The 26901-nt window shown below is 41.2% G+C and overlaps 1 protein-coding gene across 3 annotated transcripts; it reads right to left on the bottom strand.

The window, feature by feature from the left end:
• Positions 1-23540, bottom strand: LOC127663104 (ligand of Numb protein X 2-like). Of its 3 annotated transcripts, none has more exons than XM_052154550.1 (10): positions 23371-23540; positions 12599-13167; positions 11297-11481; positions 8890-9086; positions 6993-7394; positions 6322-6456; positions 4324-4498; positions 3377-3620; positions 2833-2991; positions 1-903 (listed from the first exon to the last, which is right to left on the bottom strand). In XM_052154550.1, exons 2-10 carry the CDS (start codon positions 12991-12993, stop codon positions 768-770), a joined length of 2028 nt encoding a protein of 675 aa, XP_052010510.1. In that variant the 5' UTR covers positions 12994-13167; positions 23371-23540; the 3' UTR covers positions 1-767. The 3 variants fall into 3 exon arrangements, with proteins under 3 accessions (XP_052010510.1, XP_052010512.1, XP_052010511.1); XM_052154552.1 differs by having other exon boundaries at positions 8890-9056; XM_052154551.1 differs by lacking the exon at positions 23371-23540 and adding an exon at positions 13926-14053.
• Positions 23541-26901: the final 3361 nt, after the last annotated feature.

Here is a 26901-nt window from a genome sequence, read left to right as displayed (position 1 = left end):
TATTCTAATTTTTCGAGTTTCACCTGTATAGTAAAAAAAAGGACTTCAATATTAGTCTGTTTCTCACACCTATAATATCACTTCAGAAGATATAGATTTAACCACTGGATTACTTTAATGCTGCCTTTATGTCCTTTTTGAAGCTTCTGAGTTCTGGTCACCATTCACTTGCATTGTGGGTACCAACAGAGCTGAAATATTCTTCTAAAAAGTCTTAATTTGTGTTCTGAAGAATGAAAGTAATACACATCTGGGATTGTATGAGGGTCAATAAACGATGAGAGAATTTTCATTTTTGGGTTAACTAACCCTTTAAAGTCAATCATAAACCTTCAAGTTATATATGGAAATAATGTCTTAACTAATTTTCATACTAAAATAGACTCAGGCAGGAGGCATATTTAAAAGTTAAAATATCCCAATTTAAAACTTCTCAAGCAAGAACTTACTCTTTCTCTTGTTAAATCAATTATGTCCAGTGTCCTTAAATGTGGTTCAAACATCATTAATACAGCTCAACAAAAGAGCATTACACCGGCAAAACACTAAAATGTCTACAGTGGATTAAACAGTACGTTTTTAACAGTGGGTCAATAATTGTTTGTCATATTCCCTGTTTTGCCCTGTTCTTACCTGCGACCCGTTCTAAAGGGAGGACAAAACAACACTTAATATCCAATTATTTCCTCTATCATGGACTTGTATATCAACTCAAAATGTATCTTGTGATAGAACAAGTAATAGGGCTACAAGTTCAGGCCAGATCTTTAAACCAGGCTGCCAGGCCAGGACACCACAGTCAACGTGACTTTGTTCTTCTGCAACTTTAACATTGGGATCAAAGAGGAGTTATTCATGCCAACTGTAGTGACTCCATTCACAGCCACAATCTCATCTCCGCACCTGCAGGACAGCATAAGAGAGTCTCAAATCATTTTATAGAGGCAGACTGTGAAAATCCTGGAGCTTACTCACTGCACTCCGTTACAAAAGAATACATCTTACATTATAACTTTATTTCATGTTTCAATGATGACAAATAAAATGCAATAGTCGACTTGCAGTGCATCCGGAAAGTATTCACAGCGCTTCACTTTTTCCACATTTTGTTATGTTACAGCCTTATTCCAAAATTGATTAAGTTCATTATTTTCCTAAAAATTCTACAAACAATACCCCATAATGACAACGTGACAGAAGTTTGTTTGAAATCTTTGCAAATGTATTAAAAATAAAAAACAAAAATCACATGTACATAAGTATTCACAGCCTTGCATGACACTCAAAATTGAGCTCAGGTGCATCCTGTTTCCACTGATCATCCTTGAGATGTTTCTACCACTTGATTGGAGTCCACCTGTGCTAAATTTAGTTGATTGGACATGATTTGGAAAGGCACAAACCTGTCTATATAAGGTCCCACAGTTAACAGTGCATATCAGAGCACAAACCAAGCCATGAAGTCCAAGGAATTGTCTGTAGACCTCAGAGACAGGATCGTATTGAGGCACAGATCTGGGGAAGGGTACAAAAAAAATGTCTGCAGCATTGAAGGTCCCAATGAGCAGTGGCCTCCATCATCTGTAAATAGAAGTTTGGAACCACCGGGACTCTTCCTAGAGCAGGCCGCTCGGCCAAACTGAGAGATCGAGGGTGAAGGGCTTTAGTCAGTGTGGTGACCAAGAACCCGATGGTCACTCTGACACAGCTCCACTGTTTCTCTGTGGAGAGAGAAGAACCTTCCAGAAGAACAACCATCTCTACAGCACTCCACCAATCAGGCCTGTATCGTAGAGTGACCAGAAGGAAGCCACTCCTCAGTAAAAGGCACATGACAGCCAGCCTGGAGTTTTCCAAAAGGCACCTGAAGGACTCTCAGACCATGAGAAACTAAATTCTCTGGTCTGATGAAACCTTTGGCCTGAATGGCAAGCGTCATGTCTGGAGAAATCCAGGCACCACTCATCACCTGGCCAATACATCCCTACAGTGAAGCATGGTGGTGGCAGCATCATGCTGTAGGGAAGTTTTTCAGCAGCAGGAACTGGGAGACTAGTCAGGATCGAGGGAAAGATGGATGCAGCAATGTACAGAGACATCCTTGATGAAAACCTGCTCCAGAATGCTCTGGACCTCAGACTGGGGCGAAGGTTCATCTTCCAACAGGACAACGACCATAAGCACACAGCCAAGATAACAAAGGACTGGCTACGGGACAACTCTGTGAATGTCCTTGAGTGGCCCAGACTTGAACCCGATTTAACATCTCTGAAGAGATCTGATAATGACTGTGCTCCCCATTCCAACCTGATGGAGCTTGAGAGGTCCTGCAAAGAAGAATAGGAGAAACTGCCCAAAAATAGGTGTGCCAAGCTTGTAGCATCATACAAAAAAATACTTGAGGCTGTAATTGGTGCCAAAGGTGCTTCAACAAAGTATTGGAGCAAAGGCTGTGAATACTTTTTTTATTTTTTATTTTATTATATAATTTTGCAAATATTTCAAACAAACTTCTTTCACGATGCCATTATGGGGTATTGTTTGTAGTATTTTGAGGAAAATAATGAATTTAATCCATTTTGGAATAAGGCTGTAACAACAAAATGTGGAAAAAGTGGAGCGCTATGAATACTTTCCAGTTGCACTATATGTGCCAAAGAAATCCAGTTTAATACTTTTCAAATGGAACATTTCAGGTTTGTTGTCGATGAAGGGGCACTTGAGCCTTACTAATCGGGCTGTGGGGGATCCTCAGACAAACAAGATTGAGAAACATGGCTCTTAGAGATTAATCAATAGCAATGTGACTTTTTAAGGTGACATGAGACTCACTTGAGGTGTCCATCAAAGTGGGCTGGGGTTCCAGGCACTATGGTCTTAATGAAGAAGGGCTGCTGGCCACGACTCTCCTCATAACCCCCAACGATACTGAATCCCCAGCTCTCACTGTTGGTCTTCATCAGCATAATATCTCGACACCAGTGCATATAGCTTGTGATTAAAAAGAGCTTGTTAAATTATGAATTTGCATATATTGTCATTTGAAAGAATTGCCTTTTAAACAATCAACTATATTTACAATATGGTCAAAGGTTTTGCAAAGTAATGTTTTGTTTATTTTGCAAATGCTGAGATGTGATCATCTTGGGCATCTAACGGCATTGATGCAACGTCACACAAAAACGTTTTCAGAAACCAAATTCAGTCATGTATCATGCTTTTTTTTTCCCTTTTCTTTTTTATAAAATGTACTACCCATTTATTTATGTTTAAACTTGTGTAATTGGGTGAGTGTGCCTTTAATAATCTACAAAAACATACTGTATATAAAAGGGAACAAATTCAGCTTGTCCTTTGCCCATTACTGCAAACCAACCTGGGTAGGCCCAGCCAATGTGTCCAGAGAGGAACCCAGTTAGCATCATCCTCTTTTGGGCCCTCCGGTGTGTCCATGTTTTCTCTACTGCTAGATTCTCCATTCTGTTCCTCCTTGTCAGCAAAGGTTTGGATGACTCTTAGTGTTACGGTGTTCTGAGCAGCTTGTGCCTTTAGCACAGTCACTGCCTCATTATAGGTCAGCTGGGTCAGGTCAATACCATTTATGCTCAGCAGTACATCACCTGGGCAACAGCAGCCATGACAGCACAGTGTTGAACAAACATTTGAGACATATGTTGCATCTCAATCAGCTCTTCAGTTTAGTAGTCAGGGCACTGATAAGGAAGTCACCCATTTGTAAGGCTGTCTCAATCGCAAAATTGTACCAGTGCACTTAAAGGTTCGCTCCATGACAATTCCAAGAATGCACTGTAAAAAGTCCTTACAGGAAATGTTGACAGGTCATTGAAGTATTTCAAGTCGTTTGAAGACAAGTGTAAAACTATGAAGTCAAAGCCTTATTTTCTCTTTAAAAGAGATGTTGTTTGTAACGATTTCCATCCATAGTGACCATAAAAAAGGTAAAAAATATTTTAAACTGTAGAAGCTGAAAAATACACTTTCATATTTCTTTGTCATTTATCTTTCATAAAAATGCTGTATGCTTGAATATCTACAACAAATATGCACGACAGTGTGTTTTATACTGCAATGTTGTTGATTAATTCCAGCTGTGTTTTAATGCACAAGCTTGTGTGCTGGTAATGAAGTCATAAGTGCCCCAATGCTCAGTGGATGAACACCCTTGCCAGTGTCTGAATTTGTGTTCACAATATACTGATTCACGACATAGGGAGCTGATTGAGAGAAATGACTGAAATTGATGACTGCAGTGAATAAAGTCAAGAGTGACTATGCACATAAGTAAAAAGACAAATCTCAGACCTGTTTTGATGGTGCCGTCTCTGTGCAGACAGCCCACCGGCTGTACACTAGTGATGTAGACGGGCAAATGGCTGCGGCAGTCTCTCCCGCCAGCAATGGCGATACCCAGTGAGTGTCGAGGTTCTTTCTTCAGAATCACCATCTTCTCCTTACTGGAGAACCCACCTGGAGGGTCCTGAATGCATACACGCACACACACACACACACGCATGCATACGCGCACACACACGCACACACACACACCTGTTAACATAGATGGAATCTGACTTTTCGCACTTTTCAGAACAATCTGTGGAATGGATTTAAACATCGTAAAATATGTTAATGCAGAGCTGATAGTACTAAACTCTTAGCTGGAAGAATTATAAAATTAAGCAAAATATTTATTTTAAAATGGACTCATAAGTTTACTCTTTCACTTTGGCATTGTCAACAATTTAGAATATTCTGCTTTGCATTGTGCCCAAGAATTGCTCTTACCCGTGGTAACACACAACCTCTCATGGCTTATTGCTCTAATAAACACACAAGGGTGGGAGATGTGTAGAACTTGGTGAAAGATGGGCTTTACAATTCACACACAGATTCCATGTGGGCCTGATCATGTCCAATACCAACAATTTTCAATACTTTACTGATTACTAGCAAACTAATTCCTCTAAAAGTTCAGATATTTCCTGTTCAAATATTTTGGGGGATGTGTGAAAAGTGAAAGCTCAAGTCTCCTGCGGTGATAACATTTGTAAAAACAAACATCCCATATCCTGCTGTGAAACCGAGAGATGCGTTAACGTGCACAGCTCTGACACGCTACCATCGTAACTCATAGATTGTGCAAAAGTCCACTCCTTCAACTATCTGGAGTCTTGCTGGAGTCTCCAGACCTCCAGAGGGGGAGGGCTCTTCCTACCCAGCAGGATGGCCCTTCGTCCCAGCATGAATTAAGGCTTCATCTCCACAGGTGAAAGCTAACGGTCACCAGCTTTGATCCCCGGCTACAAACAATCACAGTGTCTGCAGAAGCTCAGAGAGCAGCACCCAGAACCTTTTGATCAGAGACGAGAGAGGGGGGCATTTACTTTCATCTCCCACTACCCAGCCTGCATGTGCTGCCTCTGTCTTCAGCTGGTGAAGAAGTGTTACAAAAGCAGGGTGTGACTGGTCTCTGGGTGAAAAGTTATCGCGCTCAAGTACACAGGCTTTCGCTGCAGAAGCACAGTATAGGAAACATGCAAACAAGCTATAGAAATTAGTTTAACTGTAACTACAGAAAACTTTTGGTTTTCTTCTTGACATACACAAATAAGTGTGTAATATAACCAAGCACTTTATTAGGAACACTATGGTCCTAATAAAGTGCCCAACATGGTCTTCTTCTGTTGTAACCCATTTGCCTCAAGGTTTGACATGTTGTGCATTCTGAGATGCTATTCTGCTCACTACAATTGTACAGAATACAGGGATTATCTGAGTTACCGTATACTTTCTGTGCGCTCGAACCAGTCTGGCCATACTCCGTTGACCTCTCTCATCAACAAGGCATTTCCATCCGCAGAACTGTCACTCACTGGTTGTTTTTTGTTTTTGGCACCATTCTGAGTAAGTTCTAGAGACTGTTGTGCATGAAAATCACAGGAGATCAGCAGTTACACAAATACTCAAACCAGCCCATCTGACACCAACAATCATGCCACGGTTGAAATCACTGAGACCACATTTTTTCCCCATTCAGATGAATGATGTGAACATTAGCTGAAGCTCCTGAACCATATCTGCTTCATGTTATGCACTGCACTGCTGCCACACAACTGGCTGATTAGATAATCACATTAATAAGTAGGTGCACAGTTGTTCCTAATAAAGTGCTGGGTGAGTGTATATGCCCTATAGCTCAGCTTGTCAGAGCATTTGCCCTAACCACTAAGACACAGTTATGACTATTCTTTCATTTAAACTTGTCGCCATAAAATATTCAGCTTGTGAAGCACATTTCTTTACTTTCATGTATGTGGAGTGTCGCTTGAAGTACTGTGGTTCAGGGGCCTTCCTGGCCCCTCTGCTTTGTCCCTCGCCCCCTTCCTCGGAGAGATCAGGAAGCCTCATTACTACGAAGTTCACCCGCATTTCACTTCCCTGCCATATACATAACAGAAAACAAATCACTTAAATTTACAGTAAAACCTGTCACTGCAAATTCAATAATCAGCTAATGTTTGAGATTAAAATTGACCGATTTCTTATTAATGGTTGATTTCAAGGTTGTGCAGTTCTTCTTTCACTACGTTTACGTGCACACTTATCGAGCTACAGCAGGTTTTCACATAGTCAAGCAAAATCATAGTCTTCATCAGTCTATTTAAGTATACATGACACAATGCATAAACAAATATTTGAAGGATGTAGGCTGAATAAGAGTTTAATACACGTTATGAATCACCTTTGTATTTCTGAGTATGTTCACCATGCCGAGGCTAATTGCAATCAGATTAACAAGTATACATGCTGGATGAAGCAGAGCTACAGCAGATTAATCTAGGACTATTATTCTATTTTAGCAAAAATTGGACTGGTATGATTTCAGTTGGTCTAAAGAGATATGACATTTATTTTATAACATTCTAGAGTCCAACCGAAATCAAACTTGAGGCTGCTCGCCACTCTCTTCCTACCTGAATGATCTGAGCTGCACTCTCTGGGGTGCCATGTCTCAAGTTCAGACCATTGATGGCCAGCACTTTGTCATTGTTCCGCAGTTTGCCATCTTTGGCAGCCAGGCCTCTAGGCAGCAGGTCCAGGATGAAGACTCCTGGCTCCTCAGACTTTCGGATAAGTTTGATGCCCAGTGGCTCAGAGCGATCATGCTTCACCAAGGTGACCTGAATGACAGTGCCATGGTTTTGGTTGGAATTGGACGGCTGTAGTGGGGGAGAGGCTGAGGGTTGCGCAAGGTGTTCCGGTTTGGGCTTAAAGCCCTTTTCCTGCATAACGGTTAGCCTGAGATGGGAACATGACACCTGAAGCACAGCGATGGCACGACTGTGGGGGATGGATGCCAAACTAACATCATTCACCTGCAAATAGAGAAGACCTCACTGTTAGTTTAAATACACCTAACATATACAAAGATCTTGATAGCAGGATCTTAGTTGAAGAGTTAAGGTTATACCATTACTATTATTGCTATATAGGGGCTAAAATTACAGTAATACCACAGCTATCTTCAAATGTGACTGAGAACCTTTTACGTCAATGTTTAATTTAGATTCAATCCAGTACTTGGCAGGTAGCTCATTCTTTCTAGCAGCGACAGAAGGCTTGGAATAGCCCTTTGTGATAATCAATGCAGTATTGAAACAGGGGGGGTAAGTGAGATCCCATTTCAAGTAATAAGACATCTAAGCCATCCACAGATCTCTTTTCAGGCAACATCTCCCATGAAAAGAGCTCTGCTTGGGATACAGACGTTCATAGGGCTGCTGGTTGGCCTTATTCACATATTCCCATATATGATCTCAAAGAAGACAAGATGAGCTAGAGGTATTCATTCAAACCCATGGTGGAATTTGAATGTGAAGCCAGTTGTGCTGGTTTGCTTTATGAAAGCATTGCATTCCAGGGCGGCCAGGGGCAGGAATCTTAAGAGCATTGGATTGTGGAAACAATTATGTAAATTTGACTAAACTGAAGTCATAAAGACAGTGACTCTATTTGATAACAAAAGTAAGCAAAGCATTGTGTGTTTGGTCATTTTAATCATGTCACCAATATCTACTAGTATACTATTACAGTTAAATGTCCATTATGTTGACTAAGAGCTAAGGCCAAGTGATAACATTAAATCACAAATACACCCATAGTGTAAATTTATTTTAAACTTAATATTATGGACATGCTTTATCCATTTAATAAATATTTGAACAAATAGTAGCCTTTTTATTATAGCCTGAAATAGAGGAGATAGAAAGAGCCAAAATAACTCTGTAGTATACATGATCAAACACAATTTTGAATACATTATGCTGCTTTTATACAGTGTTGACCTTGTAATTGAGAAGTGTCACTGTGTAACTAAATATCTAATGTCTAATCCTCAAAAATAAGAGATCTGCATGCCATGAAAGCTGAATTCCCACATTAACAGAAACCTATTCAAGCTAAAATTCAACATTAGAATCACAGGATGACCCATTTTACATCTTAGATCCATACTGAAACTAAACAAGTAAGCTGTGAATCAGCTAAATATGATTAATTAGAGCTTGTGATAAGTGGTTTGACAGGATGTCTGCTGAAGGTAGTTAATTAGCAAATAGTCACATATTTACAGTACAAGGTTAATCATGTGCCAGTTAGTGGAAATTTCCCAACATTTAATAAAAAGAGCACGGGATGGTAACCTTTATTCAAGGACCTGACTAGAATGTAAACATAATGACGCTGGTATGTGTAGTGTACATTCACAACATAAGGTTTGGATTGGCAAGATTCTAATATGTTTAACACGTTCAATCCAGAACAATTATCAAAATAGACAAAAATTGCATGCTGATCTGAAGTATGTTTCACCTCTAGAATGTGATCTCCCGGGCCCAGCTTGCCATCCCGACCAGCCAGTGAATCACGCACAATCTCCTGTATGACGATGTTTCCCAAAGGTGTGTCCTTCCCCCCCACTATACACAACCCCAATTCCTTCTCTGGCTCCTCCCGAAACAGCTCCACCACAGTTGCCTCTGCAATGAGACTGGACCTCAGAGGGGTGTCTGGGAAACCACCACAAACTCTATTTATACCTCACACATGCTGAGATTTTAATTGTCAAGAATTATAAAATATAGCAGTAGCTGATTTATGGTTGCCTTGGAACTAATCATTTATCTTAGGAAGCACATAATGTATGATGTCATATTCACTTGAGATAATGAGACAGTTGCTAGGTAACTTTGCAATGATTAATAATCCATACCGCAGGTCCAGGGTCCTCCTGAGGAGGTTTACTGCTTTAAGCAGATGTGACAGAGTGAATCTCTATGAGCATAAATGTTCTCAGAAAGTGACATGTTGATGATGGTTGGTTCAAATACCATATTCGCATGAATATTAATAACATATTGGCACTCCTAATCCACCTTTCCAGAAGAAAAAGGCCACAAAAAAGATTCCCTCTGTTTTGGTTTACCCAAAAGTAAACACAGCTGTCTGTGCTAGTCTTCTCACCTTTCTTTGCGAGCTACCAAAAATCAACATGTTAAAACCATAACTAAAAAAAAACAAAAAAAAAACACCAAGGACATGCTTTATTCTATTGTGAAGCTAATCCTTTTTAAACAATGTATATTGTACAGTACATAGATAAAAGTGTTATTACTATGCTCACGTGCAATGTTTTCTCACAACTTCCATATTTAAATACATTCCTCAAATGTTCCCCCAGAATCAAAGAAAAGTCTGCTAATTTACTCTGGACCCAGTTATTACACAGATATTACACAGCCCAAAGCCGGTCGCACACTGGGTGAGAAGCGCTACAACACAACATACAGGAATCACACACAGATTGCATCGGTGTGGTGAATGGAGGTGGCAGATTCATAAAAAGGTTTTTAACTGCCAACACCAATGTATCTTCTAGCCTAAAGTAAATCATGCACTTCACATGGTAATAATTTGGGTCAACTTAATGTAATTTAATGGAAAATTAAGTGAGTGGCGCTCAGTAATGAGGCAGAATTTTTAGAAGACTAAGGAGTCTTTGCTGGACTTGCATACCTTCATAAAAAACAACGGTTTTGAATTTGAAGGTTCTTTATCATTCACCAGATGCATCTGTGAGGCAACCCCCTAAAAGGGATAGTGCCATCCCAGAGGTGTATGATTTTGGGTGCCAAAATATTGATACTCCAAAAAGCATAAAATCATAAAATGATTCCATACTACTACAAGTGTTTTAATCCATATCTTCATAGGTGATATAAGTGTGTGTGAGAAATAGATCTATAATTAAGTCCTTTTTTGCTAGAAATTCTTCTCCCTGCCAGTAGGGGGGAGCATGTAGAATGTGAAAGTAAAAGTGAATATTAACGGAGCAAGGAGCGAGAATTCAAAGTAAAATATTACTTAAATACTGACCTGTTTCTTACTCACACCTATCATATCGCCTCAGAAGACATTGATTTAACTACTAGAGTCTTATGGATTACTTTAATGCTGATTTACACCAGTCAGCCACAACATTAAAACCATCTGCCTAATATTGTGTAGGTCCCTCTCGTGCTGCCAAAACATCACTGGATGTTTTTTGTTTTTGGCAGAATGGGGAAAAAAATCTGGTTTGGACCATGGCATGATTGTTGGTGCCAGACGGGCTGGTTTGAATATTTCTGTAACAGCTGATCTCCTGCGATTTTCACGCACAACAGTCTCTAGAATTTACACAGAATGGTGCCAAAAACAGAAAACATCCAGTGAGTGGCAGTTCTGCAGATGGAAATGCCTTGTTGATGAGAGAGGTCAACAGAGAATGGCCAGTCTGGTTCGAACTGACAAAGTCTACAGTAATTCAGATAACCGCTCAGTGCAATTGTGGTGAGAAGAATAGCTATTCGGAGATGGGGTTGGCACTGTTTTGGTGGCATGAGGGGGACCTACACAATAATAGGCAGGTGGTTTTACTGTTGCAGCTGTTTGGTATGTGTGATTTTTGGAGCTTCAAAATTCGGACACCCATTCGCTTGCATTGTATGGACCAAAAGAAATTCTTCTAAAAATCTTCATTTGAATTCAGCAGATGAAAGAAAGTCGTACAATTCTGGGATGACATAAGGGTGAGTAAATAATGAGAGTATTTTATGAATGACTTTAACACAACAACACTTTTTGATCAATGGTCAAAATATATGAATCAGGTCACTCTTATTAGATTTGAATGTGCTATAGCTTAGGGGAACAGGAAAAACAGAAAGTGATACAATACCATCTTCACCCTCTTCAAAGGCAGGGTTGACCAGGCCAGTTTCGCTGGTTTGAGCTGTGCGTGTGATTGATGGGGTGGATTTGGTATCTGTCAAGTCTCCATCTGATTTGCTTCCCTTTAACTCATTCCGGTATGGTCTTTTCTTTCTCTCTGCCTCCTCCCTGAGCCGTTTGAAAGCAGGACATCTAGGTAAGAGATAAAGAGTTTGAGCAGGAAGGAGAGAGATCAAGAGCAGAAGGAAGAGAGAGCTGGAATTGGAGCATGGTGAGAGAACTGCAGCTTCATTAATCTTAGTAGTTTGCTGTTAATTAACCTACAAGACATTAATTACCAGACTGCAGCAGTAGAAACTAAAATATCCTAAATACACAGACTAATGCCGTCATATTCAAGAGTCAACAGAAAACAGCAGCAAAAAAAACAAAAACACAAATCAATGTTTAATTGTTTCCATGCTAAGATTTGGAGCTACATAGCATTTAGCTATTAAATGTACATGAACAAGCTCAGGATTGGGAATTGTCAGTACAGAAAGAAGAGGAGTTCCGCAGATGAGGAGACTCTTCAACTGCATTGCAGGGAATGAGATGGAACAGGTGAGCTTTGAGCCGAATCAGGTCTAACCTGCGTTTCTGCGGGAAATGTAACCAAGGAATTTTTTCAATCGAGTAATCGTGACAGCCTTACTGAATACTGCCTAAATCCTGTAACCAAATAGCAAAATAATTATCGCACTTCTACTGCACACATTCAAAGGTGATCATTCATGTGATCCCTAATTAACTCTTATGTACTGTAAAAGAGAGTCACCCAGTTCTTTTAGGAGTCAAACCCTCTACTCATCATACAGTCCATTCACGTCTATTCTTTATCTAGCTCACCTCCTTCAAATCTCTCTGCTCACATGAAACCTGCATTAGTGGGATTCCATAAATTTTTGAGCACCTCTCTTAATGGCTACAATAATACAATGTGTCCTTTTTTTATTTGGAGTGCTCTGAAATCTATGGACACAAGTGCAAATTGTTTTGATTATGCAGCAGAGATAACATGCAGACTATGTACACATTTCTCTTGCTATATTCAAGGACTAGACTCAGGTTTATGTCTTGCACACTGATCTGATATACAGTTATCAACTGGCTCTACATATCAGAAGACATTTTATTTCTACATGCTGATTTCTGCAAAGGCATGACTCCTTTTCTTTGTCTACAATCTATCAACTCCATGCCCCGGTGATATGTAAATAGTTGTTTAGAGTTCTACTTCAAAACACTTTGTGATATGGCATGCACTAACCTGTGGTGCAAATGGGGCTGCAATTCACAGCGCTGCATATTCTGCTGGCACTCGCTGCGGAAAGGGCACAGCACGAAAAGTTTGTCCAGTAGGTTGCGCACCAGCAGGCTGGAGGATCGGCACAGCTGCAGCTGAAGTCGCTTGCGGTCTACTGGGCAGAAGTTCTGATCATGCAGGAAATTGCTGAGGCACTGGTAGCAGTATGTGTGGCCGCACGGCGTGTCCATGGGCTGCAACAGTGGCTGCAGGCAGATGTGGCACACCAGCTCATCATCAACCTCATCCTGGTAGTCATATAAGTGACTGACCTGACCTTCATGGCACTGTCCACATTCCTTGCACACCCGTGCCCATGTTACGCCACACTCCGGTGGAGACGCATTGGGCTCTGTCATGGCCTCACACTGTGTAAAGCGGGATGTCTGCAGGGCTGGAGAGGAGCGCTTATGCCTCTTTCTCAGCCTCCAAAAGCTATGTAAGGCTCATGAGATGTGAAGATTGAAACAATCAAAAAATTTTAATCCAGAGCGAGAACGAACAGCGAGCTGCTTCATCTGGGTCTGAGGTTTCTGTTCGAAAAGAGAACAAAGAAAAACGAAAGCTCACGTCAGGCATTCTATTTTGGCTCATGCCAGTTGGACAGGAAATGACATGGATCCACTTAACAGCAACAATATGGGGAGAGGGCTGCAGCTGTATCCTTTACATGAGTTTTCTCCTCAACAGGAGTCTGAGTTTGACTAACAATCAAGGTTCATGTCATTAAACAGGTTAAGCTCCATGAAATGGCAGGCGATCAACATTCAAAACTCACCTAATGGGAGAAACAAAGGAGCTACACTAAGAAAGAGTGAGAACTCAAAATGAATAGTACAGAAATTATAGCCTATAGCCGAAACTATAATCCTTCATGCCCATTCAGCAGTGGGGAACTTACCCCTGTGAGGAACATAATCTCTGCTAATTCCATCTACAATGGAACTTTGTGCAGCATAACCCTAAATTCCACACAGTCGGATACACACACTCTTATTAATGCCACAAAAAGAAAAGATATCTCACCTAGAATGCCATAATTCTACGATGATATTACTACACTAAAACGTTCCCATTCAATGAACCACTGCACAACCAATTAATGACTCAAGGTGATGAAAAAATAAAGAACATTGTTCTGAATCAGATGTTCAACGGCAAATTTGTTGGAAACATAATCAACATGGAACTTTATAGTCCCGGCACTTCAATGGATGAGAAAAAACTAAAAAAACAGACATTGTCTGCCACATATGTGAGATAGTAATTCTCAATCATTATTCCAACCTACCTCTAATGGCAGCACAGTCAGACTTCCAGCAGCCACTGCATTTAAACAAGAAACTCAAGCCCAACAGCTGTGCTGGCAGCCTGCAGCCTTACTGAAACCAAACCCCGTCATCTCAACTAGGGACAGAGTTTATTTGTGTGGAGCGAGTGTGCGTATGCAAGGACATCCAGTTTAAGGAGAGCAGAGTGGAGAGAAACGTACAGAGTCCGGCTGTGTCAAACCAGGAGGAGGGGTTGATAGAAAGTGTGTGTGTGTGTGTTTGTGATGGAGGAAGAAGGGGAGTGTAGACTGCTGATGTGGTACAAGAGAAGGCAAAGCATCCTAAGACCCAACCGCAACCTCCGACCAATTACACAGCAAGCTCTGTGTGTATGTGTGTGCGTGCTGTCCGAGGTCAAGCAGGACATTATTTTTATCTGCTCTACTTCAATATTCTTCTGATAACTGTACAGACATATTCCTATGAGCTCAATCATTCACCCAAAACCAGTGATTCAAAACCTGCAACTTATAAACCTAACCACATTAATTTGCATAAAGTATCACATCATAGATTTGCTCTGCACTTTTAACTGCATTTTAAAGCTGAATAAATACATTTTCTGGGAGACTGTTCTCTGATTAACAGTATGCACAGTAGAAAAATATATGCATAATTCAAGAAATGCTCTGCATTAAATAAAAAACAAAAGCTTTATAACAACAGCAAATGCTTTAAATGGAAGTCTGAAGGGGAAATTTACAATGATTGCCCCATGGGCTTTTATTTTTTGTGGTAAACAACACGTTACAAATGCTGTCAATAGAGATTAAAGGAGTATTAAAGGTTCAAAACAAGTTAGACTCAATCAGCATTTGTGGCATAATGCGGAGTACCAAAATGTTTTTATGCTTCACCCCTCCTTTTTTTTTTTTTTTTTTGAGAAAAGTTTACAGAGAGGCACTTACAATTGAAGTGAATGGGGCCAATATTTGGAGGGTCAAAGTCAGAAATCTGAAGCTTATGATTTTGTATGATTACAGGGTTTACAGCGTTACGCAGTCATGGATTTTTTTTTTTTTTTACATTTTAAAATGTAATATAACTTAACACAGAAAAGGTTAATAAGTGATTCTATCACACAGAAATCGTGTTAACACACATATTATTTATGTATTTTGGCTATACAGTGAGTACTTTACCATTTACAGACTGGCCCCATTCACATCAATTGTAAGTGCTTCACTGTAGAAATGGAGGGACATGTCAAAATAAATTTTTGTGGTAATCAATATTATGCCACAATGCTGTCGATTGAGCTTAACGTATCTTGATCCCAGAATACTGTAAATAATCAAAGTCCCTTTCAATGCAAGTTAATCCACTTGACTGGCATCTCTAGAATGCTCCCTGGTAGCTATTTCTATGAAAACAAGCAGCATTAAAACTCCTATCTACTTGAATGGGGAAAGACTAAATCTCCAAACCATTTTTCAAGATCATGAACAAATAACATATTTCAAGTCAAGTAAAATCTGACCACAATGGTGTCATAATCACATTTAGCTCAGAACATGCTAAAAAATGCTATATTAAAGGCTGGTTCAGCTATTGTGCATTTTCGAGATGACTGACAGGTGATGTCTGTATCGAAAAGGTGATTGGCTCTTTTACCTGTAAGGCAGGACTTTCTTTTCTACATCCGTTGGGCATTCCAATTTCTCTTCTTCATTTTAAAAACAGTGGTCCATCTCTGCTAAACTGTCTTTAAACCAGAATATTCTTTTATGAGCATGCATGATAAACCCTAGACCTTGTGGCACAGATTTACTAATCATTTCCACACTAGTCAACTGAGACAGTGGTTAAGATAGATTGACAAACCCCACAGGCTCAAGGGAGTACCACACACACAAAAGGGGAGCTATCTGTCAACCCTCATCTCATGTAATGACAAAGAGTATGTTTCTGAACTTCTCAAGGTTGCACTATAAAACCCCAAGTTTGTCCCCAACAAATCCATTTATATTCACACACCTCCCTGAGTACACAAAATCTGACTTACCTGATTGTGTATTACACAGTCTCTGAATGTGGACAGTTTCATAGTCTATATATTTACAGATGTTTCAGGCAACTGGACAATATTATCAGGCTGTTAATGTCATAAATCAACACTTTTCCTGTCCATTTCTTACAGAACAAATGGTAAATAAAAAAAAAAAATGAGGACACCCAGTTTGTAATCCTCTCACCTACCCAAATCAACCAGGGGCCATGAATCATTACCTCAGCCACACCCTTCCAGAATTAATACATAGGCAATCCACAGCCCCAAAAGCATGACTTTGTCAGTAAAGAATGCTCATATACTGGTGTTCAACATGAGTGTTTCTTCACTGCTCTTCAAGTCAATGAGAAAAAGGCTGATAAACGAATCTCTAATCGACAATTTTAATATAATGTTAATATAGAAACAATTGTTTTCAAACTCCAACATAGCATGCAACAAAGTACATTTAAAATATAATAATTTTGTCAAACACAATACCATTACCAATACCTTGGAATGATTTGTGGATTTGGTGTTTGCCATAAACGCAAAACAATAACCAAACAAAGAACAGATTGTGACACAAGAAAAACACGCATCACATCCACATGTTTTTAACGCCAAGCCTGCTTATGTGGCTATTTCTCCATTATGTTTTTATACCCAGTTCAGTTGTGGGTTCTAAAACGGGACTACACTGTTAAAAAAAAGTCTGTAAATTAAAAAAAAAAAGTTAATCGATTAACAAGTATTAACTGTAAAATATACAGTAAAAACTGTAATATATTTTAACATAATACAGTAGTTTTTACAATAAAATGTATTAGATGTAAAAAAAAAAATGTAAGAAAAAGTATGATTTTCCTGTATAATTTATGGTAAAATTACATTGTTTAACAAGAAAGTTAATGTAATTTTTTGTTAAAATTACAGTAAAAAAAAAAAACAACAATCAGGCATTCCCACAATTCCCTGCATGACCCATCATATTTCATTATATTTTATGGAAATAGTTATGTTTTTCTCATTATGAATATCAGTTACATACATTGGTGTGTTTTCAGTTTTATATTTTATGAGTTAATTAATGTTTATTGCATTATTTTAATTTCACATGTGTTGCCCTGATGGTGTTTAGTATTTGTGTGTGACACTGAGCACTGTCCTTACATGTTTATTGGTCATTGCTCCTGGACGAGCCACTATTGGTGAACTTCATGTCATTATGTGCTCTTCTGTCATTTTTAACGGTGATTAACAATACCTTATAAAGTAAAAAGCAGACTTTTACAGTTTCAGAAGGTTAATATCAAGTTTATGACTTATTTTACATTTACATTTATGTATTTGGCAGATGCTTTTATCCAAAGCAACTTACAGATCACTTATTACGGGGAAAATCCCCTTGGAGCAATCTGGAGTTAAGTGCCTTTCTCAAGGACACAATGGTGGTGGCCGTGGGGATCGAACCAGCGACCTTCGGATTAACAGTTATGTGCTTTAGCCCACTACTTCACCACCACAAATTTAACAGATTATTTTTTCTACAGTGCCTGTAAAATGTACAGGTTATTCTGTTTACATTTTTACAAAATTTGTACTGTATTTGTTACAAAATTATTCAGTTTTTTTTTTTTTTTTTTTTTTTACAGTGTATGGCTTCTCAGGAAAGAGGTACATTTACTATTTTATCTTTTTTTAGAATCAACTCATGATATTAAAGGGATAGTTCACCGAAAATGTAACTCGCCCACATACCATCCCAGATGTGTATGATCTATTTCTCACCCATACATATCAAAGCGCTTCTGAAGACATGTGTAACAAGTTTCCATTGAGGAAGGGACGGAAACAGCAACAGGGTTCAGGTAAGGTTGTTTTTAATTCTCCCACACTAATTCACACACTAATATACGACAATAGCTTCTTGGCCTTTGTGTCGGGCTCTCCCTTGGGCTCTGTTGCTGCTGCTTTTTATGCCGCTCTCCTCAAGCTACTGCAATTAGAGACAGGTGTTAGAAATAATTTAGCTCAGGTGTGAGCGCCCTTACCGCTTTTCTCTCCCGGACGGGCGCTTGACCACGCCCCCGCTGCCACATACCCCCACCGCCCGACTCAGGCCGGGGCGTCATCCGGCCTGCCTACCACTCCCCCATTTCTGGAGAGGAAGTCAGCGGCAGCCATCTGCACCCCGGTCTGTGGACCACCTTGAACTTAAAAGGCTGGAGGGCCAGATACCAACGGGTGATCCGGGCGCTAGTATCTTTCATGCGGTGGAGCCACTGCAGTGGGGCGTGATCCGAGCAGAGGGTGAAGGCCCGCCCCAGCAGGTAGTATCGGAGGGTGAGGACCGCCCACTTGATGGCCAGACACTCCTTCTCTACGGTGCTGTACTTAGTCTCCCTCAAGGAGAGCTTCCGGCTAATGTACAGCACCGGCGCCTCTCCCTCCACCACCTGCGAGAGTACGGCCCCCAGCCCTCTGTCTGAAGCGTCCGGCCTGCAAAACAAAAGGGAGAGAGAAGTCAGGTGCATGCAAAAGCGGCCCCCCACAAAGTGCAGCTTTAATCTGTGTAAACGCCTGTTGGCACTGCTCCGACCATTGGACCGGATCTGGAGCCCCCTTTTTAGTGAGGTCTGTCAGCGGGCTGGTGACATCTGAATAATTAGGCACAAATCTTCTGTAATAGCCAGCCAGCCCCAGGAACTACCTCACCCCCTTTTTGGTCTTGGGTCTAGGGCAAGTCGCAATCGCCGCGGTCTTGTCAATTTGGGGACGCACCTGGCCATGACCCAAGTGGAACCCCAGATACCGTACCTCCACACGCCCAATCACAAGCACTTTTTCGGGTTTGCCGTGAGCCCCGCCCGCCGCAGCGATCTCAGGACGGCCCTCAGATGTTGCATGTGCCGCTGCCAATCATTGCTATAAATGATGATATCGTCTAGATAGGCAGCAGCGTAAGCAGTGTGCGGTCTGAGGATCCTATCCATGAGGCGCTGAAACGTGGCTGGTGCCCCGAACAAACCGAAAGGAAGCGTCACGAATTGGTGTAATCCGAACGGCGTGGTGAAGGCCGTTTTTTCACAGGAAATTGGTGTCAAGGGGTTCTGCCAATAACCCTTCGTTAGATCCAAGGTCAAATAAAATCGAGCCGTACCTAACCGATCGAGCAGTTCATCAACACGGGGCATTGGGTACGCATCAAATTTAGACACCGCGTTGACTTTCCTATAATCCACACAGAAACGTACAGACCCATCGCTCTTGGGAACAAGGACGACCGGGCTGGACCAATCACTGTGGGATTCTTCTATTACTCCCATCTCAAGCATCGCGTCCAATTCTTCTCGAACTACTTTCTTTTTATGTTCGGCAAGCGATAGAGGCGGCAACGTACCACCACGCCCGGCTCGGTCTCGATATGGTGATGTATGATGTTTGTGCGGCCCGGTAGAGGAGAAAACATGTCTGCAAACTCCTTTTGTAATTCGGAAACCTCTGCGAAGTTGGCGCAGTGAGAGGTGGTCTCCACAAGGAACCGGGTGTTGAGATTGCGGGCTTTGTTTACCTCCGGTCTGAGTTCCGCCCTCTCCGAACTACCGTTGCCAACGTCACAGAGGCCGCCTCTTCTCTCCACAATTTCAGGAGGTTGAGGTGATATATTTGACGCGCCCCTCTATCGGTACGTTTAACCTCATAATCGAGATCCCCTACTGGTCGTGGTGACCTCAAAGGGTCCTTGCCACTTGGCGAGTAATTTCGAGCTTCGATGTTGGGAGTAATACAAGCACTTTATCTCCGGTGCGAATTCCGTAGCTGAGCACCCCTGTCATACAGCCGGCGTTGGCGTTCTTGAGCCTGGAGCAAATTCTCCTGTGTTAATTTCCCCAGTGCGTGGAGTTTTGCTCTAAGATCAAGAACGTATTGAATTTCATTTTTACTATTAGAAGGTCCCTCCTCCCAAGCTTCGCGGATGACGTCGAGGACCCCGCGTGGGCGTCGCCCGTACAGCAGCTCGAACGGTGAGAACCCCGTGGAGGCTTGTGGGACCTCCCGTACTGCGAATAACAGGGGGTCGAGCCACCTATCCCAATTCCTAGCGTCTTCGTGTACGCTAACTTACGAATCATATTTTTTAGTGTTTTATTAAATCGCTCCACTAGGCCATCAGTCTGCGGATGGTAAACGCTAGTGCGAATCGACTTAATGCCCAATAGTTCGTAAAGCTCGCGAAGTGTACGTGACATACGTTGTGCCCTGATCGGTGAGGATTTCTTTCGGAATCCCCACCCAGGAGATTATTTTGAAGAGTGCCCCTGCAACACTACGTGCGGAGATGTTGCTCAAGGGCACTGCTTCCGGATATCGCGTTGCGTAATCCACTAGGACTAACACAAAGCGATGTCCGCGTGCTGTCCGTTCTAATGGCCCGACGAGGTCCATTCCAATTCTTTCGAAGGGGACCTCGATCAATGGAAGGGGGCGCAAAGGCGCTTTTGGGGTGGCCGGTGGGTTTACCAACTGACATTCACGGCACGCCGCACACCACCTGCGGACGTCACCACCAATGCCCGGCCAATAGAAATGGGCTATTAGACGGAGAGGTGTCTTTCTTTCCCCGAGGTGACCGGCCATAGGATTATAGTGAGCCGCCTGGAAAACCATTTCCCGGCGGCTCCGTGGAATCAATAATTGTGTCACTTCCTCCTTTGTTTGAGCGTCCTGCGTCACTCTGTACAACCGATCTTTAATAAGCGAAAAATATGGGTATGCAATGGCGACGCCCGGCCGGAGCTGTTGACCATCAATTACTCTCACTTGGCCAAGAGCATGTTTAAGGGTTTTGTCCCGCGACTGCTCTAGAGGGAAGTCCTCCTCAGGGAATTCCCTGAGAGGAGGGGCGGCCACCTCGCCCCTTCCCTCGTCATTCCGAGCAGCCGAGGACGGCCCCGGCTCCGCCTCCCCTGCCAAAGCATCGCACACCGCACACCTCTTTATGCAGGACCCATCCGCAAAAATACCCTCTAAAATATCTTTGAAATTCGGCCAATCAGTACCCAAGATTAGCGGATGGGTGAGGCGGGAACTAACCGCTGCCTCCACACTATGGTTTTTTTCCCCTGAATTTAATCGCCAAAGTCACCATGGGATACTTGTGAACATCCCCATGCACACACCTCACCCTCACCAGTTTAGCTCCCAAAGCCCTGGGTTGAACCAAGCGTTGGTGGATGGTGGTCTGGTTACAGCCGGTATCCAACAATGCTTGGTATGTACCCCCCTGGATCCTTACCGGAATACGGTACGCTCCAGCCCGATCGGGGGCAGCCTGCGGGAGTCTCCGCACCTCCAGCAGACCGGCCCAGGCGCCACGGCCGCACCCATGCTGGCGGGCGCCCCCACCTGAGGAGGAGAGCGGCTGAAGGACGGGGAAGGGGTAGGCGGGTTCTCCCACGGCCGGGAAGTTGGTCTCGTGAATCCTCCGCGCCTGCGGGGGGCAGGAACGGACCCTGGGGAGAGAGCAGAGCGAGAGGGCAGAGGGGAGGGGAGAAAAACAGGGGAAGACACAAGGGAAGGGGAGAGAGAGAGGGCTCATCCGCCCTTGGAATCGCCTCCATGTGGTCCTCTGCGAGTCGTACGGCTTCCTCCAGCGACGCCGGGCGGTGGCACTGGACCCACTCCGCCGTTTTCCGGGGCAAGCGCTGGACAAACTGCTCCAGTACCACTTGATCGACGAGCTCCTCGACGTCGCGGTCCCCCGCAAGCGGCCACCTCCAACAGGCATCACGGAGCCGCTGGGCAAACGCAAACGGGCGGTCGGATTTATCCAGTTTCATGGCCCAGAAGAGCTGGCGACTTTCTTCCGGGGTCCGACCAACCCGTTGCAGGATGGCTCTCCTCAAGTCGGTATAAGCCAGGAGGCTTGTTGCCGGAAGTTGTTGTGCCGCGAGTTGTGCTTCCCCGGACAAGAGAGGGACGAGGCGGGCTGCCCACTGGTCGCGTGGCCAACCCCAAATTTCCGCCGTGCGTTCAAAGAGGTCCAGGAACGCCTCTGGATCATCTGCCGGCCCCATCTTCTGTAGCGCGGGTGGGGGCAGTGTGGCGCGGGTGTTCGGGGTCGCGGCTGCGTCTGGAGCAGCCTCCTGGCTGAGGAGGCTCCGGATGGCAAGCCGGTCCTCTGCTTGAGCCCGCATGATCTCAAAGAACCGACGATCCTGGCCCTGTCGGAGCTCAAGCAGAGACTGTTGGTGGGCCTGATGGAGCGTAGCGAGGGACTGGAGGACTTCCACCAGCTGGGAGGACTCTATGGGGCGACTCTGTTCCATAGCTTTGGACCACTGTTCCTGCAAATTCCCGGGTTTCGGCACCAGTGTAACAATTTTCCAGTGAGGAAGGGACGGAAACAGCAACAGGGTTCAGGTAAGGTTGTTTTTAATTCTCCCGCACTAATTCACACACTAATATACAACAATAGCTTCTTGGCCTTTGTGTCGGGCTCTCCCTTGGGCTCTGTTGCTGCTGCTTTTTATGCCGCTCTCCTCAAGCTACTGCAATTAGAGACAGGTGGTAGAAATAATTTAGCTCAGGTGTGAGCGCCCTTACCGCTTTTCTCTCCCGGACGGGCGCTTGACCACGCCCCCGCTGCCACAACATGGATTCAACCACTGGTGTCCTATGGATTATTTAAATGCTGCCTTAATGTGCTTTTGGAGCATTACCATTTTGGTAATTCACTTGCATTCTGAAGACCTACAGAGCTGAAATATTCTTTCAAAAATCTCTGTTTGTGTTCAGCAGAAGAAAGTATGTCATATACATCTGGGATGGCATGAGTGGGAGTAAATTATGAGAGAATTTTCATTTTTGGTTTAACAATCCCTTTAAGAACATTCTTTAAAATATAGAAATCATTTTCTACTTGACTTCCACACATTATCCAAACTATAATTATATACATAACTTTTCTAACCTTCTGAAATGTGTCTACGTGGTATAAAATTACCTTAACACGTTCCAGGTTGATGTGACACAAGAAAGAAGCCATAAATCATTCATCCATCCATCCGCTGACAGAAGCTGCTGGTAACCGGGACAACCGAATGTCCTTGAATGTACATTTTTAGTAAAGGAGCGATAGAAATAAAGCATTTGGGTTTCTATGTAAATCTACACGGTTGCTTGTATTTTAGAAACATACTTTACCCCAGCCACATGGGGGAAAAGCCTCCATTTTCTCCGCGGTGATACGACAACACTGTAATCTTCGCATTGCTGTCCTTTTACATAACTCTATTTATACGCATTTAGGGATCATGAAATAATAAAAGTAGTACACTGCTGAAGTTAAAGCACACAAAGTGTGTTTTAGTGCAAGCTGTTATGCAAGAAAAGACAGAATCTCGTCTTACCTGTGCGGATTTTCCGGAAGTAGCCTAGTAATAAATCAATGGTCGAAATAAAATCACAAACAGTCCTGGCTTCATCTAAAGGCAAAAACATTATTATCTCGTCGTATCAATTAAGTATTGGCAAATAGATATTATAACAGCTATTCTAGCCCAGTTAGCGGCACGTAGTATACAACGCTCTCACAGGAAGTTTGCGCAGGTAGAATCGAAGAAGAATCACCTTTGGACTCAGCGCGTGGCGTGTAGGTAGGTGTGTATGTGAGTAACGCGGGAAAATAGGATGCTTAACTACTCTGTGAAACATACAAACTCAATATGATGTTTTTTATTAAATGTTTATGTTCTTTATACAATGCACATAAAGTGAAGTTAGCAGTATAATGTGGTGTAATTGTTAGACACTATCAATAGAGCCAGAATCATAAAATAACAACAACAATAATAATGTAAAAATCTGTTTATAAAAAAAACTTTTGTCAATGAGGTAAGACAATTTTCAAAGAAAAAACATGTTTATATTTCTTTTCCCATTGGCAGATTTTTTTTACGCTTAAAGTTGACTACATTTGGTCAGATTTATCTGAATACAAGACTTAATTAGGCCTATTTAGAATTTATTGGAAAACAAGACAAAAATACAAAAATAAATTTTGCAGGATATACATACATTATATATATATATATATATATATATATATATATATATATATATATATATATATATATATATATAATATATATATATATATATTTTATTTATATATATATATATATATATATATATATAAATAAAATTAGTGCTGCACGACAGGGGCGGGTCTACGGGGTTCATTTTACGGCCAATCAGTTTATAGACACTACTGAAGTTCGTGATTCAAAGAAGTTTTTTTTTTTTTTTTAAAGCTTAATAAAGTCATCTTTATTGCCAAAAAAAAAATGATACAAATAACAAGTGACTTATCAAAATATACATAACAATTTTCTCAAATAACTACTGTCTACAATTGCCGTAAATTGTTTCGACATACTTTTTTTTTTATTTTATTATCCTTCAACAACACAAACAAACAAGGTACATCAACAAATCTCTGAATATAACCTCAATTGTTCAGCCATAGGTTGAGCATAGCTAGTACAAAGAACAGAAAACACACTATGAACAAACCAATAATTAAATAGAAAAAAAAACAAAAATAAATAAAATGAAAAAATAAATAAAAAGGGACTTTTTAAATTAATTTAAACGTATCCAAAAGAGAAATCAGTTTAAGGGTTTTCTGATTTTTAACAAATTTGAAAGATTTGCACAAGAGTTTAACCTCATTCATCCAGTGATTCAAGTTGGGTTTAGATTTAAACCATCTGCATTTATGCATGAAAAACTTTCCAAAACATAACAAGAAATTATAAAAAAATCACAATCTTTGTTTTCCAGACAAACACCAAACCTAATTAACTTCCATGTGAGAGGTGGGAGTTCAACCCTCCTAGACCTTAACCAATTCTGCACCTCACTCCAAAAGGGTTGCACCAGATCACAATCAAAGAAGACATGCTCTAGATTTTCAATATTTGTTTCACAAAATACACAATTATTCACATCAAAATTAGATTTCAATCTTAAAAATTCTCTAGTAGGATAAATCTCATTTAAAATTTTGAAATTCACCTCTTTAGCTTTAGGAGGGAGAGGAAAAGACAAATAATTTTTCCTAATTTTTTATATTTCAACCTTATCAAAATCTTTAAGCATGTATTCCAGTCTAATTGGGTTTGGGTAATAAGCCTGTAAAAAAAAAAAATTCTAATGACTCTATTTGTAAATTTTTTATCACAAAAATCATAACCTTCTAAGGAGAGCTGTCTCTGTTATGGATAAGATGAAGGCAGACATGGAGTGAGGATCTATTTGCAGGTTTTATTGAAAAAACGTGAAAACAGACAAAACAGGAACAAAGGAAATACCCGCAATGGGGAAATAAAACAAAAACACAGAAAACATAGAAAGGTTGTACAGGCAGGAGAAACATAGACCAAGCACAGAAACAGGCATCCACAAACATCAACAATCGACAGGGGAATGGAGAAACAGCAGGGTTTAAATACACAGGAGACATGATGACAAACGACGATCAGGTGAGCACAATGACACAGGGCGGGCAGTGATGAGGGCCGGGAATCATGGGAAGTGTAGTTTTTACAAACTGAATAGGAGTTTGAGACAAAGACTAGTGAAACACAGGGCAGACAACAAGGGAATCGTGACAGTCTCAGTACTGGGGAGATTTTGGAGTACAACATGTCTTCTTTAACCATTAATCTTAACGGAATTGGTATAGCTCTAATCATTCTATTAAAAATATTAACGGTACACTGTACTTGGAATTTCTCACAAAACACTCTATACAGTAACAAATTTCCATTATCATCCAAGAAATGGGCAATAGCCCAAATTCCTTTAGATATCCATTCCTCAAGATATACAGATTTTCTGCCAAATTTTATATATCTACTATTCAAAACTGGAGTGTTGTGAGGAGTGAAGTTATGTTTGAACAATAGTTTCCAATAGAGCAGCACTTGCTGATGGAAGGCTGAAAGTTTATCTGGTAACGAGGTGCACTCAAAGTCACAACATAACAGAAAGTGTATTCCCCCCAGTTTGTTAAAGACAGCATTGGGAGTGAAATAAACCAAAAGGAGTGGCTATTTTGAATGAAGGATTTTAACCATTTCAATTTCAAAACACCATTCATAATGTCAAAATCGATAGCATTCACCCCACCGTTTTCATATTTTTTAATCATGTCCTCCTTTTTAATGTACTGACACTTATTTCTCCAAATAAATTTAAAATTCACCTTATTTATTAATTTAATCATTTGTGTCGATATGGGCAAGGAGAAGGCTGGATAGATGAGTCTGGACAAACTATCCATTTTAGATAAAAGAACCCTTCCAAAAATGGTAAGATCCCTCTGCAGCCATCTATTCAATATGGACTTACATTTATCTATGTTATTCAACACATTGTTATTCTCCATAACATCTTTATCTTTAGAAATAATAATCCCCAAATATTTAACTTCCCTTTTAATTTGTATATTAGATAATGACTGCAAAGGAAACTCATGCAGTGTTAACATTACACATTTGTTTAGCTTTAAATGTAGCCCTGAAGCTTTAGAAAACTGGTTAATAGAATGTAAAGCTAATGGAATTTGATATTCATTCTTTAGAAACAATGTTGTATCGTCAGCAAACTGGCTTATAAGTATATGTCTATCCAACACTGAAAGACCTTCAATACCATTATTTTTAATCAATATAGATAATAACTCTGCAACCATTATAAATAATAATGTTGAGCTTGCCAGTCACCACCGAAACAGAAGAATCCAGCTGTTTTAGTTGAGGTCTGCCTTCTTTCTTTTTCGACTGTTTTCCTCTCTTTCTGCTACTGTTTTTATTGTTTCTAAACTAAAGACTATTCTTTAATATATTAGCAGAGCACAATGTAATGGTTCCATA

Source organism: Xyrauchen texanus, chromosome 23 (assembly GCF_025860055.1).
Source record: "Xyrauchen texanus isolate HMW12.3.18 chromosome 23, RBS_HiC_50CHRs, whole genome shotgun sequence".
Classification (NCBI taxonomy): Eukaryota; Metazoa; Chordata; class Actinopteri; order Cypriniformes; family Catostomidae; genus Xyrauchen; species Xyrauchen texanus.
The sequence above is the reverse complement of the archived record's forward strand: the minus strand, read 5'-3'. Positions and strand labels throughout refer to the sequence as shown.

Coding starts and splice junctions, on each gene's coding strand:
- LOC127663104 (XM_052154550.1), bottom strand. CDS start 12,993: ATGACAGAGCCCAATGCGTCTCCACCGGAGTGTGGCGTAACATGGGCA. Junction 9,087..11,296: donor CTTTGAAGAGGGTGAAGATG/GTATTGTATCAC, acceptor GTGGTTTCCCAG/ACACCCCTCTGAGGTCCAGT. Junction 3,621..4,323: donor AGACGGCACCATCAAAACAG/GTCTGAGATTTG, acceptor GCTGTTGCCCAG/GTGATGTACTGCTGAGCATA.